At 30.7% G+C, this 19,803-nt stretch overlaps 6 protein-coding genes across 7 annotated transcripts; 3 read left to right on the top strand and 3 right to left on the bottom strand.

The window, feature by feature from the left end:
* Positions 1-813: 813 nt before the first annotated feature.
* Positions 814-2,636, bottom strand: wol (Dolichyl-phosphate beta-glucosyltransferase wollknaeuel). The gene is made up of 6 exons (XM_065501522.1): positions 2,411-2,636; positions 2,121-2,295; positions 1,707-1,912; positions 1,462-1,649; positions 1,252-1,389; positions 814-1,187 (listed from the first exon to the last, which is right to left on the bottom strand). The coding sequence occupies exons 1-6, from the start codon at positions 2,480-2,482 to the stop codon at positions 986-988; spliced, it is 981 nt and encodes a 326-aa protein (XP_065357594.1). The 5' UTR covers positions 2,483-2,636; the 3' UTR covers positions 814-985.
* Positions 2,637-8,903: 6,267 nt separating this feature from the next.
* Positions 8,904-11,116, top strand: Scgalpha (sarcoglycan alpha). Of its 2 annotated transcripts, XM_065499679.1 has the most exons (5): positions 8,910-9,605; positions 9,671-10,093; positions 10,307-10,432; positions 10,529-10,669; positions 10,744-11,116. In XM_065499679.1, the coding sequence occupies exons 1-5, from the start codon at positions 9,034-9,036 to the stop codon at positions 10,847-10,849; spliced, it is 1,368 nt and encodes a 455-aa protein (XP_065355751.1). In that variant the 5' UTR covers positions 8,910-9,033; the 3' UTR covers positions 10,850-11,116. The 2 variants fall into 2 exon arrangements, with proteins under 2 accessions (XP_065355752.1, XP_065355751.1); XM_065499680.1 differs by lacking the exon at positions 10,307-10,432 and having other exon boundaries at positions 8,904-9,605.
* Positions 11,117-11,809: 693 nt separating this feature from the next.
* LOC135950339 (polyprenol reductase) lies at positions 11,810-13,098 on the top strand. The gene is made up of 3 exons (XM_065499885.1): positions 11,810-12,461; positions 12,525-12,826; positions 12,898-13,098. The coding sequence occupies exons 1-3, from the start codon at positions 11,885-11,887 to the stop codon at positions 12,988-12,990; spliced, it is 972 nt and encodes a 323-aa protein (XP_065355957.1). The 5' UTR covers positions 11,810-11,884; the 3' UTR covers positions 12,991-13,098.
* Positions 13,099-13,785: 687 nt separating this feature from the next.
* Ostgamma (oligosaccharide transferase gamma subunit) lies at positions 13,786-15,365 on the bottom strand. The gene is made up of 4 exons (XM_065500497.1): positions 15,155-15,365; positions 14,268-14,994; positions 14,041-14,203; positions 13,786-13,972 (listed from the first exon to the last, which is right to left on the bottom strand). Exons 1-4 carry the CDS (start codon positions 15,242-15,244, stop codon positions 13,957-13,959), a joined length of 996 nt encoding a protein of 331 aa, XP_065356569.1. The 5' UTR covers positions 15,245-15,365; the 3' UTR covers positions 13,786-13,956.
* A 1,104-nt stretch (positions 15,366-16,469) lies between these two features.
* On the top strand, positions 16,470-18,291 carry Mettl14 (methyltransferase like 14). Its single transcript, XM_065500530.1, has 4 exons — positions 16,470-16,670; positions 16,752-16,970; positions 17,023-17,365; positions 17,421-18,291. The coding sequence occupies exons 1-4, from the start codon at positions 16,605-16,607 to the stop codon at positions 18,029-18,031; spliced, it is 1,239 nt and encodes a 412-aa protein (XP_065356602.1). The 5' UTR covers positions 16,470-16,604; the 3' UTR covers positions 18,032-18,291.
* LOC135950986 (coiled-coil domain-containing protein 97) lies at positions 18,280-19,655 on the bottom strand. The gene has a single exon (XM_065500531.1). The coding sequence runs from the start codon at positions 19,594-19,596 to the stop codon at positions 18,436-18,438; it is 1,161 nt and encodes a 386-aa protein (XP_065356603.1). The 5' UTR covers positions 19,597-19,655; the 3' UTR covers positions 18,280-18,435.
* Positions 19,656-19,803: the final 148 nt, after the last annotated feature.

The raw sequence follows: 19,803 nt of genomic DNA, 5'->3' as shown, positions 1-19,803 counted from the left end.
TCAGTTGATCAGATAGGTGAAAATCCAGTTTCAGAATGCAAGCGCCGATGTCGTAAACAAAAGAAGTATATGAATATACCTCGAACAAGACAGAAAAAAGAAACATATGTCATTGTTTAATTTTCAATTGATGATAGCAAACGATCTTCTACACGCATCTGATATTACGCCAATAAACCAACGCAAAAGAGGTCGTTCATCGGCAATCCCTTCAAGCATACAATCAGATTCACCGTCACCAACGTCTCCAGCAGCATCTAACATTTCAAACGTTTCATCACAAAGTTCATCGTCGCCAACAAAACGATCATACGTATCTGAACCTTCAAAATCCTTGCGTCTTGATCAAGCCGGTCATTGCGTTATCCAACACAGGTATTCCAAAATCAAAATGTAAGGTACATTTATGTTTCAAGCCACAAACAAATTGTTTTGTTTCATATCACACATGAAATATATTAAAAGTTAATAAAAATAACATGAAATATCAATATTTGTTTGTTTTAAAATGCACCACAATGGCTCGAAGTTGCTTATAAGCAACATCGAATAACGGTAAAACCATAAGTGATAGATACTTGAAATTTATATCAGTTTATATTCAATATAATGTATTCAAAACATTTTTATCCACGAAATCTTTAATTTTGACATCAAAGGGTTAATAGAAAACATAGTACATTTTAATTTATCAAGTTTTTGAAAACTGAAATTATCAAAACTAGTTTTCAAAAATGTTTTCATTAATTGAAAAAAATCGGTTTTGCGCAATATTGAAACCTAGCAACATTATGATAAAGGGACATTTCGAAATTAAAAAAAGGAAACTTTATTTTTAGTAATTATGCAAACGACTTATTCAGCTTAAATATTCATTTTAGCGCTTACATCAAAAAATCTTTCGAAATACTTTTTAGAAAAGTAAAAACTTTATAAAAACTCATAAAATTTAGGAAAAAAGAAGAGTATATACAACGAAATAATATTATTGCTTATGGGGTTTAACATCGATTTGCCAAGCGCCAACCAAATAACGGAACCATATTAAAAATAAATCGACACCCATTTGTATCCACGACCAGAAAGGTGTTAGTTTTGAACCTTCAATCTCTTGCCAATTGACGGCAACTTCACGTACTGGAATGTTAAGACGTTCGACTAAATAAAGTAACTCAACATCAAAAGCCCTAGAGAAAGATAAAATTTTGATACAAAAAATTTACTTCATAAATACTAGAAAGTTAAACTTACCATCTTTCCACATGCAAACTTTTGAATAATTTTATAGCAGCTGATCTTGTCAAGAGCTTAAATCCGCACTGTGTATCTTTTACACTGCGCACGGCAAAGAGCCAGACTAGAAAATGGAAACCGTGCATAAGGAATGTTCTAATAAAAATTAAAAAGTATATGAATTTATTAAAATTCGCAGCATTTTGTATCACTTTTCTATTTATTTACCTTAAAGCACTTCTTGACGCAATGGCGTCCTTTTCTAAATGAGCTCTTGATCCAATTACAACAGCATCATCTTTCCAATCTCCAGCTATGCTGGGTAAAATATCTGCCAACTTATCATAGTCGGAAAATTTGGTAGCGCCATCTGCGTCAGCGAATAAGAGATTACGGCCACGAGCACTTAACATACCCTATAATAATTATATCATTATTCAATAATTTTTAAGGAACTATTTCTCAAAACTTACCAATCTAACGGCACCTCCCTTGCCACGATTTTCAATCAATTCCAATACACGCACTTTATTGACCGTATATTTTTTCGTGTATTTAAGAGCTACAGAAACGGTGCCATCCGAACTGCCATCACTGACCACAATTACCTCGTATGAGAAATTACCAGCTTTTGTTTTTTCCTCTAAAAATTCCAGGCACTCTTCCAACATGACAGGCACTAAGATATTTTAGAATATTATTACGAGATTTTTTATAGTAACTATAAGAACTACACAATATTATTAAGCTTATCTCAATTTGTTGTCTAACAATCTAATTCAAGGAAACCTTCCTTATCTTAATGATGATTAATTACATATTGAAATTTATGTTTTACACAACCCCTAAAATTAACCAAGCTTTGTAATTCGTTTAATAATACTTACTGCGCTGTTCCTCATTGTATGCTGGTACTATCACACTCAAATCAACTGTAGGTTCATCTTCTATGCTGGGGAATTCGAAATTTTTCAAAATATTTGGATCTAAAAAGGTTTTCTCCTGTTTGCGCCTTTTTATAACCGGTAAAGGTGCAGTTATTGACTTTTGTACTATAAATAGCTAAAATAAAAGTTAAATATAAAATCTGTTTCTAAATAACCCAAACATTCATCACAAAAATCAGCCGGTTGCTTAAAAAGCTGGCGGTGTTTTTTTTTGTGGTCATCCGACTTACCGATATTAAAAGCGCCGCAAATATAGCGGAACCAATGAAGAGTATCAGTTGTAAATATTCTAGAAATGCCATGTTTGTTTAATACTGCAATTGTCCGCTATTAATTCATTTTAATTTATAACAAAAGTTATTAAAAACGCCACGTATTTCTTAAATTTTTGTATAAATACAAGAAATTCGGTCTTATCGTGAAAATTAATAAAAGTTGTGATGACAGTTTTGTCAATTTGTTGTTGTTTTTTAGGTAGAGTCGTTATTGTGAATGATGATGTATATTAGACTAAAATAGTGATGTCAAGTTTTGTGTTTATTTTATTGGGTGGGGACAAACAATTAAAAATACATATTAATTATAATTATAATAATCGCTGAAAGAAATCGAAATAAATTATTTTGTCACTAATGGTTTAAGATGAAATATAATGACTGTTGGCGAATGCAAGCAAATCTCTCATAAATCGAAAATACAATGTGAAAATTTTGATACCATATGATGATTTGAAATTGCTGATGGAGAAATTTCGATGAGTTACTGTCAGTTTCTCGATGTTGAAAGCACTTAGTATTATTTGATTTCATAAAAAATTATACAAAACACTATTTGTCAAGGCAATAAATATTTCCAAAAATCGATTTTTAATATGAAAAAATTTAAAAATCTAAAATCCTTAATAGCTTTGTAAATAAGCGTTTAATCGACAAAAACAGATCGATCTGTGATCACCCAAAAATCGATTTTTCATATGAAAAACTCAAAAATCTTAAATCCTTAATAACTTTGTAAATAAGCGTTTAATCGACAAAAACAGCTCGATCTGTGATCACTCATATTTTATACCAAAAATCGATTTTTCATATGAAAAAACTCAAAAATCTAAAATCCTTGATATCTTTGTAAATAAGCGTTTAATAGACAAAAACCGCTTGATCTGTGATCACCCATATTTCGTTCCAAAAATCGATTTTTGATATGAAAAACTCAATAATCTAAAATCCTTAATAACTTTCGATCTGTGATCACTCATATTTTATACCAAAAATCGATTTTTCATATGAAAAAATTTAAAAATCTAAAATCCTTAATAACTTTGTAAATAAACGTTTAATCGACAAAAATAGCTCTATTTGTGATCACTCATATTTCTGAGCAAAAATCAATTTTTCATACGAAAAACTCACAAATCTAAAATCCTTAATAACTTTTTAAATAAGCGTTTAATCGACAAAAACAGCTCGATCTGTGATCACTCATATTTCTGACCAAAAATCGATTTTTCATATGAAAAACTCAAAAATCTAAAATCCTTAATAACTTTGTATATAAGCGTTTAATCGAAAAAAACAGCTCTATCTGTGATCACTCATATTTCTGACCAAAAATCGATTTTTCATATGAAAAACTCAAAAATCTAAAATCCTTAATAACTTTGTAAATAAGCGTTTAATCGACAAAGACAACTCGATCTGTGATCACTCATATTTCATACCAAAAATCGATAATCCTTAATAACTTTGTAAATAAGCGTTTAATCGACAAAGACAGCTCGATCTGTGATCACTCATATTTCATACCAAAAATCGATAATCCTTAATAACTTTGTGAATAAGCGTTTAATCGACAAAGACAACTCGATCTGTGATCACTCATATTTCTGAGCAAAAATCGACTTTTCATACGAAAAACTCACAAATCTAAAATCCTTAATAACTTTGTAAATAAGGGTTTAATCGACAAAAACAGCTCGTTCTGTTTCCCACATTTCGTACCAAAAATCAATTTTTCATATTAAAAAATTTAAAAATCTAAAATCCTTAATAACTTTGTAAATAAACGTTTAATCGACAAAAATAGCTCTATTTGTGATCACTCATATTTCTGAGCAAAGATCGATTTTTCATACGAAAAACTCACAAATCTAAAATCCTTAATAACTTTGTAAATAAGCGTTTAATCGACAAAAACAGTTTGATCTGTGATCACTCATATTTCTGACCAAAAATCGAATTTTCATATGAAAAACTCAAAAATCTAAAATCCTTAATAGCTTTGTAAACAAGCGTTTAATCGACAAAAACAGATCGATCTGTGATCACTCATATTTCTGAACAAACATCGATGTTTAATACGATTTAATTGACAAAAACAGATCTATTTGTGATCATTCATATTTCTTACCAAAAATCTATTTTTCATATGAAAAAATCAAAAATCTAAAATCCTTAATAACTTTGGAAATAAGCGTTTAATCGACAAAAACAACTCGATCTGTGATCACTCATATTTCTGACCAAAAATAGAATTTTCATATGAAAAACTCAAAAATCTAAAATCCTTAATAACTTTGTAAATCGACAAAAACAACTCGATCTGTGATCACTCATATTTTGTACCAAAAATCGAATTTTCATATGAAAAAACAAAAAAATCTAAAATCCTTAATAACTTTGTAAATAAGCGTTTAATCGACAAAAGCAGCTCGATCTGTGATCACTCATATTTCTGACCAAAAATCGAATTTTCATATGAAAAACTCAAAAATCTAAAATCCTTAATAACTTTGTAAATACGCGTTTAATCGACAAAAACAGCTCGATCTATGATCACTGATATTTCTGACCAAAAATCGATTTTTCATACGAAAAACTTCAAAAATCTAAAATCCTTAATAACTTTGTAAATAAGCGTTTAATTGACAGAAGCAGCTCGATCTGTGATCACTTATATTTCTGAACAAAAATCGATTTTTCATATAAAAACTCAAAAATCTAAAATCCTTAATAACTTTGGAAATAAGCGTTTAATCGACAAAAACAACTCGATCTGTGATCACTCATATTTCTGACCAAAAATCGAATTTTCATATGAAAAACTCAAAAATCTAAAATCCTTAATAGCTTTGTAAATAAGCGTTTAATCGACAAAAACAGCTGTGATCTGTGATCACACGTATTTCATACCAAAAATCAATATTTCATATGAAAAAACTCAAAAATCTAAAACCATGGTAAGCGTTCATATTGTTCAGGTTACGATGATTTTCGTCAAACAACCCGAATGTGAACAAAACAGCGTAATAGAGCGTAAAAATACACACAATTCATTCAATTTCTTGATGTTGTTGTGGATATTTTATTTTTTACCCAAAAGAGCACACAAATTAAATGCCTCTTTTTGCCTACCAATGATCTAAAATCTTTAATAACTTTGTAAATAGGCGTTTAATCGAGAAAAGCAGCTCGATCTGTGATCACTCATATTTCTGATTAAAAATCAATTTTTCTATGTAAATAAGGGTTTAACGACAAAAACAGCTCGATCTGTGCTCACTCATATTTCGTACCAAAAATCAATTTTTCTAAATCTAAAATCAATAATAACTTTGTAAATAAGCGTTTAATCGACAAAAACAGCTCGATCTGTGATCACCCATATTTCGTACCAAAAATTAATTTTTCATACGAAAAAACAAAAAAAATCTAAAATCCTTAATAACTTTGTAAATACGCGTTAAATCGACAAAAACAACTCGATCTGTGATCACTCATATTTCGTAACAAAAATCGAATTTTCATATGAAAAAACAAAAAAAATCTAAAATCCTTAATAACTTTGTAAATAAGCGTTAAATCGACAAAAACAGCTCGATCTGTGATCACCCATATTTCTGGCCAAAAATCAATTTTTCATATAAAAAAAATCAAAAATCTAAAATCTTTAATAACTTTGTAAATACGCGTTTAATCGTCAAAAACAGCTCGATCTGTGATCACTCATATTTCAGACCAAAAATCGATTTTTCATATGAAAAAAATTAAAAATCTAAAATCCTTAATAACTTTGTAAATAAGCGTTCAATCGACAAAAACAGCTCGATCTGTGATCACTCATATTTTATACCAAAAATCGAATTTTCATATGAAAAACTCAAAAATCTTAAATCCTTAATAACTTTGGAAATAAGCGTTTAATCGACAAAAACTGCTCGATCTGTGATCACTCATATTTCTGACCAAAAATCGAATTTTCATATGAAAAACTCAAAAATCTAAAATCCTTAATAACTTTGGAAATAAGCGTTTAATCGACAAAAACTGCTCGATCTGTGATCACTCATATTTTATACCAAAAATCGATTTTTCATATGAAAAAACTCAATAATCTAAAATCCTTAATAACTTTGTAAATAATCGTTTAATCGACAAAAACAACTCGATCTGTGATCACTCATATTTTGTACCAAAAATCGAATTTTCATATGAAAAAACTCAAAAATCTAAAATCCTTAATAACTTTGGAAATAAGCGTTTAATCGACAAAAACAACTCGATCTGTGATCACTCATATTTCTGACCAAAAATCGAATTTTCATATGAAAAACTCAAAAATCTAAAATCCTTAATAACTTTGTAAATACGCGTTTAATCGACAAAAACAGCTCGATCTATGATCACTGATATTTCTGACCAAAAATCGATTTTTCATACGAAAAACTTCAAAAATCTAAAATCCTTAATAACTTTGTAAATAAGGGTTTAATCGACAGAAGCAGCTCAATCTGTGATCACTTATATTTCTGAACAAAAATCGATTTTTCATATAAAAAACTCAAAAATCTAAAATCCTTAATAACTTTGTAAATAAGCGTTTAATCGACAAAACCAACTCGATCTGTGATCACTCATATTTCTGACCAAAAATCGAATTTTCATATGAAAAACTCAAAAATCTAAAATCCTTAATAGCTTTGTAAATAAGCGTTTAATCGACAGAAACAACTCGATCTGTGATCACTCATATTTTGTACCAAATATCGAATTTTCATATGAAAAAACTCAAAAATCTAAAATCCTTAATAACTTTGGAAATAAGCGTTTAATCGACAAAAACAACTCGATCTGTGATCACTCATATTTCTGACCAAAAATCGAATTTTCATATGAAAAACTCAAAAATCTAAAATCCTTAATAACTTTGTAAATAAGCGTTTAATCGACAGAAGCAGCTCGATCTGTGATCACTCATATTTCTGACCAAAAATCGAATTTTCATATGAAAAACTCAAAAATTTAAAATCCTTAATAACTTTGGAAATAAGCGTTTAATCGACAAAAACAACTCGATCTGTGATCACTCATATTTCTGAGCAAAAATCGATTTTTCATACGAAAAACTCACAAATCTAAAATCCTTAATAACTTTGTAAATAAGCGTTTAATCGACAAAAACAGCTCGATCTGTGATCACTCATATTTCTGACAATAAATCGATATTTCATATGAAAAATTTCAAAAATCTAAAATCCTTAATAACTTTGTAAATAAGCGTTTAATCGACAAAACCAACTTGATTTGTGATCACACATATTTCTGACCATAAATCGATTTTAAATATAAAAAAACTCAAAAATCGAAAAACCTTAATAACTTTGGAAATAAGCGTTTAATCGACAAAAACAACTTGATTTGTGATCACCCATATTTCGTCCCAAAAATCGATTTTTCATATGAAAAAACTAAAGAATCTAAAATCCTTAATAACTTTGTAAATAAGCGTTTAATCGACAAAAACAACTTGATTTGTGATCACACATGACCATCTGACCATAAATCGATTTTTATATAAAAAAAACTCAAAAATCGAAAATCCTTAATAACTTTGTTAATAAGCATTTAATCGAAAAAACAGCTCGATCTGTTATCACTCATATTTCAGACCAAAAATGGGTTTTCATATGAAAAAAATTCAAAAATCTAAAATCCTTAATAACTTTGTAAATAAACGTTTAATCGACAAAAACAGCTTGATCTGTGATCACTCATATTTCGTACCAAAAATCCATTTTTCATATGAAAAAAACTCAAAAAGTTTAAATTCTAAATAACTTTGTAAATAAGCGTGTAATCGACAATAACAGCTCGATCTGTGATCACTTATATTTCTGACTAAAAATCAATTTTCCATATGAAAAAACTCAAAAATAAGCGTTTAATCGACAAAAACAGCTCGATCTGTGATCACGTATATTTCGTACCAAAATTCGATTTTTCATTTGAAAAAAACTCAAAAATCGAATGTGCTGTTTTTCTATAGCGAACGAGTGCTTTGAGTGAACGTTTTACATGTATTTTGTTTTTCTTACAATAACAAAACACATGTTAAATTTCCACTCAAAGTACTCGTTCGCTATAGAAAAACAGCACATAAAATCCTTAATAACATTGTTAATAAGCGTTTAATTGAGAAAAGGAGCTCCATCTGGCATCACGTTTTTATGTTACAAAAACAGGGTTGCTTAAAATGTGTCCGTTATATTCTCTGTTTACATCTCTCAATTACCGTAAAATATATATGTACCGTACTCATCATAGAATATGCTCCAAAATATATTTACAATAACAACAATAACAACCCCACCAAAAATATAAGCAAAAACTATTTTCGCAGATACACAACTGAAAGAAAATTTATTTTCACGCTGAAAATTTGCTTAAAATTATTTTAGAATTGTTATAAACAATTTTACTCCATTTATTTAATAAAGAACAGCGTATAAATTAAACAAGTTTAAGCACTAACGAAATGTTAATATATTGAAATTATTTCTTAAAATAAATTATAAAAAATGTTCTGTCGATTTAAATTATTGGTTTCAATAACAACCTTGTCATGTCTGATGATGGCCTCCAAGGGTCAACTTTTAGATCAGGCATCTGTGGGGGAATTGTATACATTTAAAATTGAACCCGTCATGTTCAATTGGACACATCAAGTGATTAATGAACAATTTCGCTATACACCTTCGTTGAAATCCTATCCAGATTTACCCTCTTGGATGCGTTATATGTATAGTCAGGAACACCATGCTGGCTTTCTCTATGGCACGCCACCTGCAGAATTGGCAGCCAAGACCATTACCTTGGAGATTGTAGCGCTTAATAAACAAAATTATGAAACCAGACGCGCAGAGTTGATGATAACAATACAACCCAAATTTCATGCGCCCAATGTTATACAAATGAAAATCGATAATTTAAATTGGGTACATTTAATGGATCCAGGTAGAGTGGAGAATTTACGCAATATTTTCCGTAAAGACTTGTGGCCAGAAAGTGAGGCTGATTTGAGTTTAGTTTTTATGGAGTCGGCAGTAAATATGGGTGGACGTGTGCCTTTGAGGCCTCAACAACATGAGGGGTAAAATTTTAATCATTTTGTTAACTACAAATTAATAAACTTTTGCTTATTTTATTGAATTATAGAGTCATTGTCCACTTGGGTAGTTTTGCCAAATTTTCCGAGCGCCTTAAGCAGTTGCAGGAGGAAGTACGGCCTCTCTACAAACTACCCTCCTGCACCTACAAACGTACTTCTGTGCAAAAGATTTTCGAAAATGTTGGTTTCAAACTGGATTGGTGTGCCTTTAAGATGGTGGGCGCTGAAATTGATCCTGAAGTTTTACATCATAATCATGATAGTTCCAATAGCAATAAGGTTAATGCCAATATGGTTGAAACTGGAAACTTGAGGAGACGTGAAGATCGTTGGCATGGCTTGTCTCGAGTTGATGTACCCGTGCGAAATTATATTGATGAGTTTGCATTTGCTTTTGCCATACCAGGCATGATATTTGGTGTACTATGCGGTATTCTAACGGCTAGTTTGTGTTTCAAACATCAGAAATTGTAAGTACTTTAAGAATTTGCGTTAATTTCAAATTGAAGTGGTTAGTTTTTTTCGGTTTTTATTTGTTGTTTATTGAAATATAGGCTCAGCTTATTTTTAAATTAAACGAAAGGCGTTCTCGTATTCAAAATTCGTCTATAATTTGTTCTGAATTATTCTGTTTTCGTTTTTATTTTTCTTATTGTTTTATTTATTATTTTTATTCATTTTAGACATGATCCTCAATCGGAATACTTTTTCGATAATATTTTTCATATTTGTGAGGAAGAATGTGTTAATTCTGCACATGACTCTGAATCAGAAGATGAAAAAGAAATTGAAGATAATAGAAATAAAAGGTGCATTTCTTAAGTTATTTAATTTTTAATTAATTTCTTAAGTTATAAAATCATGCAAATAACACTATTTCAATTTTCATTTTATATTTACGTTAGCTATAAGGATTCTTATCCTACCACATCATCGACTGTACAAATGGTTCAATATTCGGATACAAATTCTCAACCCGTTACTACTCTTAAAAGTCTAAAGGATCCAAATTGTTTATTGGACAATATTAGCATGCGCTCGCAAAGGTATAATAAATAACATTTGAATTTTTATAATGGTTCCAATTAAAAAATGTAATATTCATATTTTCCATAACAAGTCCCAACAGCTATTATCAAGCCGATAGCCCACCCAATACTTATTTGCGTCCCAAACCTCCACCATATAAGGGCGGTACTCTGTCTCGCAGCGGTGTGGATATTTGACAACCAACAACTCCACGTATTTTGTATTGTTAAATGGAAATGAAGAAATGAAGTTGAAACCAGAACACATATTTAATATACATAATTTATAATTATTAACACTCAAATTAACTAATGTTGAAAATAATTATAAAGAAAACCTTTGCCTATCATTAGTTATATATCATTAGAAACTAGTCATGGTTTGAATTAATATATCAATTACTTAATATCTAAAATATTAACCAATATTTACAATAAAAAGTTAAACTTATAGAAGTTAAAAAGTTAGATTTTTTGATGTTGAATATTATATTTAGGAAATGGAAGACACCTATTTTGAGATATCCTTTGTTCAAGAACAATTTGTTGGTTCAATTCATGTGTTCAAAAAAAATAAGCTATTAAGGAAAATATATTGAAACTTGCTGTGTCTAAAAGCAGACTAACCAATAAGTGTTCAAATCTTATGTCTAATAACTATTATTATTATTATAATTAGTCCAGCCAGTGCCGGACGAAAAAATGTTTTATTCATATTGAAACTAGGGTATAAAAACATTATTATGAGACCAATATTGTAAAAATTAGATAACCATTAAAAAAGTTATTTTATACAGTTAAAATTGAGCGATTTGAAAAAAGACATATCAAATTTAAAACTTTTGAGCAACATACATTTTTATATGATCATAAAGAACCTGTTTACTAATTTTAACCAAATTGGAACGCATTAGATCCGATGCCTTGTCGAAAATTTGTATTTCCTCCTCATTACACTAATTAAAAACCATTTTCTTCTTTACAATTTTCCAATCTGGCATTACTATATTTGGAGCATGCTCAAAAGTGATTTACAAAGAGAGGGTGAGTTTGACATTCTTCTAACAATTCACAATAGCCATCGAAACCAAACAAATGTATTTGTATGTGCACTAGTTAAACAAAAAAAAAAAGAAAGTTTTATTGCTGATAAGAAATCAATTGCCGATATTGAATGAAAATCTTCAATTAAATAATCTAAACCGTGTCGCTTAAAAGTGTCAACACTACAACATGTTGGCCAAAATTCTAAAAGATGTCTACGAATTAATAGACAAATATAATCTTAATATAATAAATACAATTTTTATTGGCTTTACTATAATAATAGTAATATTTGGAAGTCTTATGAATCTGGTGGAACCTATGCTACCAACATTTATTAAACAATCATTTCGGTATGGCAAACATTGTCACAAGGGAGCGGAAGATAAGTTAGTATCAAAAATGGAAGTACCAAAATCATGGTTTGCGCACTTTTATGTGTTCGCCTTTAGCTGGTCCATGTTGGCCTTATACTTGGTACTTAAGGGTATAATAATGCACAGTGTAGCGCCGGAATATGTTTTAGAGTTTTTGGATTTTGTGGCCGGAGGTGCTGCTAATCGTAAGGTCTTGGTAGACTCCAATAGTGCATTGGTAGCCATCGTATTGATGACATTACAGTGTGCCAGACGTTTCTATGAAACCAACTTTGTGCAAATATTTTCCAAGAAGAGTAAAATTAATTTGTCTCACTATATGGTGGGTTATTTGCATTATTTTGCTGCCATATTGGCTTTGCTCACTAACACCGAAGGTTTTGTCAGAGGTAAATATATTTTAGATGCTATTTAAATGTTTACCATTATCTATTAACATTACTTTTTTCTAGGTTCAGCTCCGTCTTCCTTCAGCTTTAGCAAAATTTCAATAGTGCAATACATTTGCATTTTCCTGTTCCACTTCAGTTGGTCCCAACAGTACAAATCTAACATGATTCTAGTCAATTTACGCAAAGATGCAAAAACCGGTCAAGTGGCTACAGAAAAACACCTCTTGCCTTCAGGTGGCTTCTTCAATTTCATTTCTTCGCCTCATATGTTCTTCGAAATTATGATGTATGTTGTTTTATGGGGTCTTTTAAGCCAGAGTTTTACTTGGAAATTGGTAGTTTTATGGGTACTAAGTAATCAGGTTGGTATTTTATATTGTAGTTTTTCGATTGAAAATAATGTTAATAACGCTTATCAAATCTTTTATTGTAGATCATGAATGCTTTGTTAACGCACAAATGGTATAAGGAAAACTTTAAAAATTATCCAAAATTTAGAAAAGCATTAATACCTTTTATTTTGTAAAGGAAACTATATATTGATAATATAATTTTATCGAAATCATATCACATTCTATTTAAAATTAAACAATGTAACTTATTTATTTAAATATAATTTTGAGATTAAAGCAAATTGTATCTTTTGGTTTTTATATAAGTTTGTCATTCTACACAACAATAAAGAATATATTCTAGATCGTTATAGATAGCGGGTTATATATAGCCATGTCCGTCTGTATGTTGAAATCAACTTACATGATTGATACATCAACAGTACCGCTTAGATAGCTATTTAAATTCGGGAAAATAGTCCCGGCCCACAAATGTGAAAAACTTCAATTTTTTTTTATCTGGATTACTAAGTCATTAACATAGACAATATGGATATCTAATGATATACAACTCAAAGACCATAGAAATTCGAACCGACAATGGGTTAAAATGGAATTAAATTTATTTATTGATTTAAATTTTTTTTTGATTTTGTTAACCCGATTTTTTTTCACCAAATTTTGTGAGATTGAAAACAATTTTCAATATTTATCTTAAAGCATACTTTAGTGAAGAGTTATAAGATTCGGCAACCGAATATAACTCTCGTATATGTTATTTTTAATGCCATAGCATGAAAGGAAAATCGGAGAAAATCTATATAAATAACACAAAGGATTCCTAACAAATTATAGTCTTACCGATACGATCAATTGTCAGCTTTTAACCAGAATTTGCTCAAAACTAATTAAACAACTGTTATTGTTACTCAAACATGAAAACCTATAACATTTTTCACTTTAATTTCAAATTTATTACATCTTATCCTTTTAATTAATAAATTAATAAAAAAAAAATAATTTTATTGTTTTTCTAAGATGTTTTATACAAACAAAAACATTACTTCATCAAAATCTGAAACATATAGGCAATTTCTATGATATTTCTATAATTTTTATTTATTATCGTCTCCAGGAATTTTGAACTCAGTGCATTAATTTTATTTAAATAGAAAACTGAAAGCAGTAAAACAGAAAATTTAGCAACAATAGAAATACAAAGAAAGTTTAGCATATGTATATACCTGTAGGGATAACCCTGAGCTTTTGAACGGAACACCGATAACAGAAATGAAAAGAAAATTGCCAAAAAGGCTAAACCAACTATAGCCATGATACGTCCCTTGCGCTGGTCTGTTTGACTGCCAGCTTCTGTGAGCAAAAGCATGCCAAAGAAAATTAAAGCATCTAAAAAAGCGAGAATAAAATTCAATTAGAGTGGAACTGAGAAATATATTAAATACCAACTTACTTAAACCTAAAACAATATAGGTCTCTACGACTAATTGACCTTGTGATGAGCCGTGTATGTAGGCAACACCACCATTTTGTGACTTATGTACCAATGGGGGACCACGTATGTGATTCCACATTTGTCCCGAAATCATGGTGAGACAGAAGAACACCGCTATGGCACCCCATATAGATTTGTTGTACAAGAATTCCAAATTATTACGTCTCATATACAGGAAACCACCGACCAGGGCAGCCAAAGTGACCATAGCAACAGTACCGGAATAGTTGGGAGGACGGAATACTCGAATCTGTATATCAGTACGTTCGGCCACGAATTTTGATATGGCATCAGCAGCGAAACCAACACGATGTATGTCCATGGTATCAGCAGCCTTTGGTTTACCCTTAGCAGGGAAATGCATAAACACCGGTGCAGTATTCAAGCGTAACATTTGAAATACATCAGAACCCTCATCAAAATCTACCATAGCAAAGAATACTTTGTTCGAGTATATCGGTGAAAATCTATAGGATTGTGCGACAATTTGGAATTCATCGTGAGCGTGTCTACAAATTTGACATTGGCGTGAGGGTGCTAGAGCGGTCAACATAACAATCATCGAGTAGTTACGGGGTGAATTCTTAACATATTCTCTAAACTTTTGTCCATTGAAACGCAAAAGTGCCTTCTTATTATTCATCTCCATTAAGTTTTGCACCTTTTCCGATATGGACAGACCGGCCTAGAAATATAAAAACATGATGAACATTGATTGTCTCACAATCAACCGGCATTTTATCGGGTTGTGTTTTATTTTTATTACAACCACAATGACGTGGCCTAATAGACACCCTGTATTTAGTTGATTAATTCCGTTTGATACAACAACCACTTCATTTTACCTTTTGTTTACTTTGAGCCGTTGTATTCAATATTAAAAAGCCAGCCATTAATATCACTGCAAACAGCAATGTTTTGTGTAAAACCTTCATATTGCTGTTTGTATTAATTAAAACTACTTAAATTAAATAGATAAAATTGTTAAATTTTTCTTTTTGTAGGCACCTCGACAAAACACTACACGAAAAAAACTTCGCTCTCTGAATACAATTGAAAGAAGAAGCATTTGACAGATGTCAAGATAACAATTGTGAAAGTGTTGTCAATATCTGGGGAAATGCGGAAAGGGGATTTGCATCAAATATGTAATGCTGGGTATACACGATACTATTTTTCGTACTAATCGTAGTATGAGTTGAAGTACGATTTTGTGATAGACGTTACTACAAATCGTACTATTTCCTTTGAAAAAAATGACAAGTAATAAAAATATCACAAAAATCAAAAATTTTTGATTTTCGTACTTCGTTAGTACGACAACATGATACACATTACTAATTTCATACTTATACGATTTATCGTACGACTTATCGTAACGTGTATACCTAGCATAATATCGGTTTTACAAAAAGAATCATGATCATCAAAACAGCTTGTATTTTAATAAATGTTGATGGTGATAGTACTTTTAATGAAGTTCGATCGATTTCAAGAATACTTTTTTAATCAATGGCTTATTATTTTTTTTTTTATCAAAATCGATCCATTTGACAATTTGTAAATAATTTAACATAATCAAAACTTTTACGAAAACTGTATACAACATTTTTACAACCAAATAAAAGAAATAAGAATAAAGGCAATAAAAAAAATTTAATACACCTGCGATTTTATTAACACACTGAAAAATATAAAATCTAGTAAAATTAAAATGGATTTTGGAAAAATCCCATTAAAAACTAGAATCTATTAAAATAAATTAGATTGTGAATGAAATCTAATTTAAACTAGATTTCAGGCAGACGTAAAGTGGGTACTAGTGAGACATTGAGTTTCAAAAATATCAAGTATTTTCTAATACTGGCAGCTCTACCACCTATTGTGAATCATATATAATGTAGAGAATTAGCGCTATTCAAAAGGTGATGCCAAAAATTACTTTTAGTGATGCCAGATTGATGTTTGTAATATTTTTGATGATGATTTTTCCAAAAGATATATATTGTCAATAATTTTTTTAAGAAAATAACTATTCCAAATTATTTTGTTTACATATTATTTCATTGATTTGAAAATAATTAATCCAATACACTATAAAAAATTATTTAGATTTTTTGTCGAATAGTCTGGCAACGCACGTTACTTGTAATAAAAAGCCGCTCTCATTTTTCTACAACACTGCCGCATTGTTTTAATAAGTAATTTTATAAATTTTTTTAAACAAAAGTATATAAAAATTGTCTGTAGTAAAAAATAATCAACAATTATTAGTGCTCTAACGAAGCACTAATAATGAGTGATGTTTTAAAAAGCTCTCAGGAGCGTTCTCGCAAACGTAAACAATTGTTAGCACAAACGGTAGGAGACGACAACTATTTGCAAATTTAAGAAAATTTTGCACTATTTATAAAATTTATTTTGTTTTTTTTTGTATTAAAGCTTGGTTTATCGAGTGTCGATGAATTGAAGATTGCTTTGGGTACAGGAAATGATTCAAATCCTAGTGCTAGCTTAAGTTCCGGCAGTTTTGGAACAAGTGCTCTTAAAGGTGTTGCTGCCCACAACAGTCAACGGTCCGGCCAGGACGATGATGAGGGAGTGGTGGCGAAAAAGACACCTGGAGAAATTATTTATAGGGATTCATCGACATTTTTAAAGGTAATGAGATTTGCAACAAGATATAATTGTAAATTAAATTGAAAATTTCTAGGGTACACAATCATCTAATCCACATAATGATTACTGCCAACATTTTGTCGATACTGGTCAAAGACCACAAAATTTTATACGTGATGTTGGTTTAGCCGATCGCTTTGAAGAGTATCCAAAATTAAGGGAACTTATAAGGCTCAAGGACAAATTAATACAAGATACAGCTTCGGCACCCATGTATTTAAAAGCCGACTTAAAAAATTTAGATATTAAAACATTGGGGACCAAGTTCGATGTTATCCTTATAGAGCCACCTTTAGAGGAGTATGCCAGAGCAGCGCCTTCGGTGGCTACAGTGGGAGGAGCTCCCAGAGTATTTTGGAATTGGGATGAAATATTAAGTGGGTTTTCTATGACACTTCAAAGGATTTTATTTTATAAATTTCTATTTTCAAGATCTTGATGTTGGCGAAGTGGCTGCACATCGTTCATTTGTCTTCCTATGGTGTGGCTCATCCGAGGGTTTGGATATGGGTCGGAATTGCTTGAAAAAGTGGGGCTTTAGGCGTTGCGAGGACATTTGCTGGATACGCACCAATATCAATAAGCCCGGACATTCAAAACAACTAGAACCCAAGGCTGTTTTCCAACGTACTAAAGAACATTGTTTGATGGGCATTAAAGGCACCGTAAGGCGTTCGACTGACGGCGATTTTATACACGCTAACGTTGATATTGATTTAATAATATCCGAGGAAGATGAATTTGGTTCCTTTGAAAAACCCATTGAAATTTTCCATATTATTGAACATTTTTGTTTGGGTCGCAGACGTTTACATTTATTTGGCCGAGATTCCAGCATTAGACCTGGTTGGTTAACTGTTGGACCTGAACTAACCAACTCAAACTTTAATGCCGAACTTTATCAAACATATTTTGCTGAGGCCCCTGCCACGGGATGCACTACACGTATTGAGTCATTAAGACCTAAGAGTCCACCGGCTAATAGTAAAATTATTAGAGGTCGTGGACGTGGTTTTCCTCGAGGTCGTGGCCGAGGCAGATAAAAATGTGGTTTATTATTTATTTCTGAATTACAAGAGTTTTTTTTTAAATACATATATTTTAATAATCAGTGTTCTTTTTCTCATCAGTATAAGTTTTTTTTGGATAGTAGTATGTAATTCTCATTTTGTGACAGTTTCAAGAGAATTATTTATACCTAAAGTTATTAAAGCAAAAAAAAGTTGTGTAAACTATGTAACATCTTACAAGCATTTTACTATTTTAAATATTAAAGAAATGAATTTGACGATTTTCTAATTAATTTGCTATGTAGTTTTATTGTTGTATTTTAAATAATCCTTTAAATGATCTTATAAAGATTTGCTGGGTAAAATTAAAAAATAAGAAATTTAATTACATTTGTTTAACATAATAAAAAATAATAAAAAAACTTTTAAACTACAACTTAATTCGACTTCTGTAGACTATGATGTTTGTTCAAATGAGACATGTAAACATCTAACTCATCTTCGGATTCGTCATCTTCTTCCATTTTATTTGGTGATCGACTTTGAATACTTTTATTCTGTTGCTGCTGTACATTGTTATCATGGTCATCATCATCATCACTTTCTTCGAAATACCTATCTTCTTTATCTTGATTTATTATATTTAAATCATCGAATTGAGTATTATCATCGACAGTGGCATAATCAAAATCCTCGTCTTGCCCCGTTAGAAATTGTTGATGCATTTGACTTATAAATTCCTGCCTTAATAGTTCTCTTTCATCGGCCGTTATTAGATCCTCAATTGGAGTCGGGTTTATTTTCTTTTTGACAGGTGATTTTTTTAACTGTATTTTACTTGATGAACAGGCAATTTGGTCATTATCAAAATTACCCCATTGCTGGCGGCAGTTTGCAGGAATTTCAACTTCTTCTAAATTGTCTAAAACTCCCTTTTCAGCGCCTTCTGATGTTGATGTGGGCGAAGTTTCTTCACTATGTTGTCCTGCCTTCTCCATAATTTCATTTAATTGTTTCTGCTCTAAATTATGCATTAATATACCCGAAAATGTTGTATTCCTTACATCATAACTATCACGTTGTTGCTTTTCTTTGCTGCTTAAATACTGTCCCCATAGTTCTTGATATAGTTCAGGTTGTCGTTTCATCATTTCTTGTTCACTGAAATACTCACCCTCTTTGATTAGTTTTTGCAAGGCAGCATAACGTCTGTTCTTTACATCTCTTTGACGTGTTTTTAGTTTACCTTGATAGTCTTTTACCATTAAGTGCATTTCCTCGTCACTATCTGCTATTGACAATCTAGCAAAATCTTGTAAATGCTTTTCTTCCAAATATTTGCCAAAGCGTATAAGAAACGTTTGGGGATTTCTTTGGTAGACGTCTAAAGCCACTTTAACTTTTTCGGTTTGTTGTAATTCGGGTTCATCTCGCTGTTGGGATTTAAATATTATGTTGGTGTTCAAGCTTAAGTATTCCATTATATCCATAATTTCTTGTGGAAGAGGTGGCGTGGAGGGTGAAGTATTGTTGCCAGCGTTTGATTGGGTACTTTGTTTTGCATCATTTTCGGCCGTTTCTTCTGTTGTGGTTGTCATTGTAACTGTTATTTATTAAAGTTTTTGTTTATTTTGTATATTTGTTTTTTTTAATACCTTTTTTGGTACAATTTTATGCTTTAATGAAATAAATTTTGTCAGGCTGTATTTTGTTTGTTTTTGTTTTGATTTTTATAAACAGTGCTGCCAAGTTCGCAAAAATCAACTACATACATCACAGATTATTACAGATATGCAACAAATGAC

The sequence above is a fragment of the Calliphora vicina genome, chromosome 2, assembly GCF_958450345.1.
Source record: "Calliphora vicina chromosome 2, idCalVici1.1, whole genome shotgun sequence".
Taxonomy (NCBI): domain Eukaryota; kingdom Metazoa; phylum Arthropoda; class Insecta; order Diptera; family Calliphoridae; genus Calliphora; species Calliphora vicina.
Note: the sequence above shows the minus strand (reverse complement) of the source record. Positions and strands in the feature narration are given on the sequence as shown.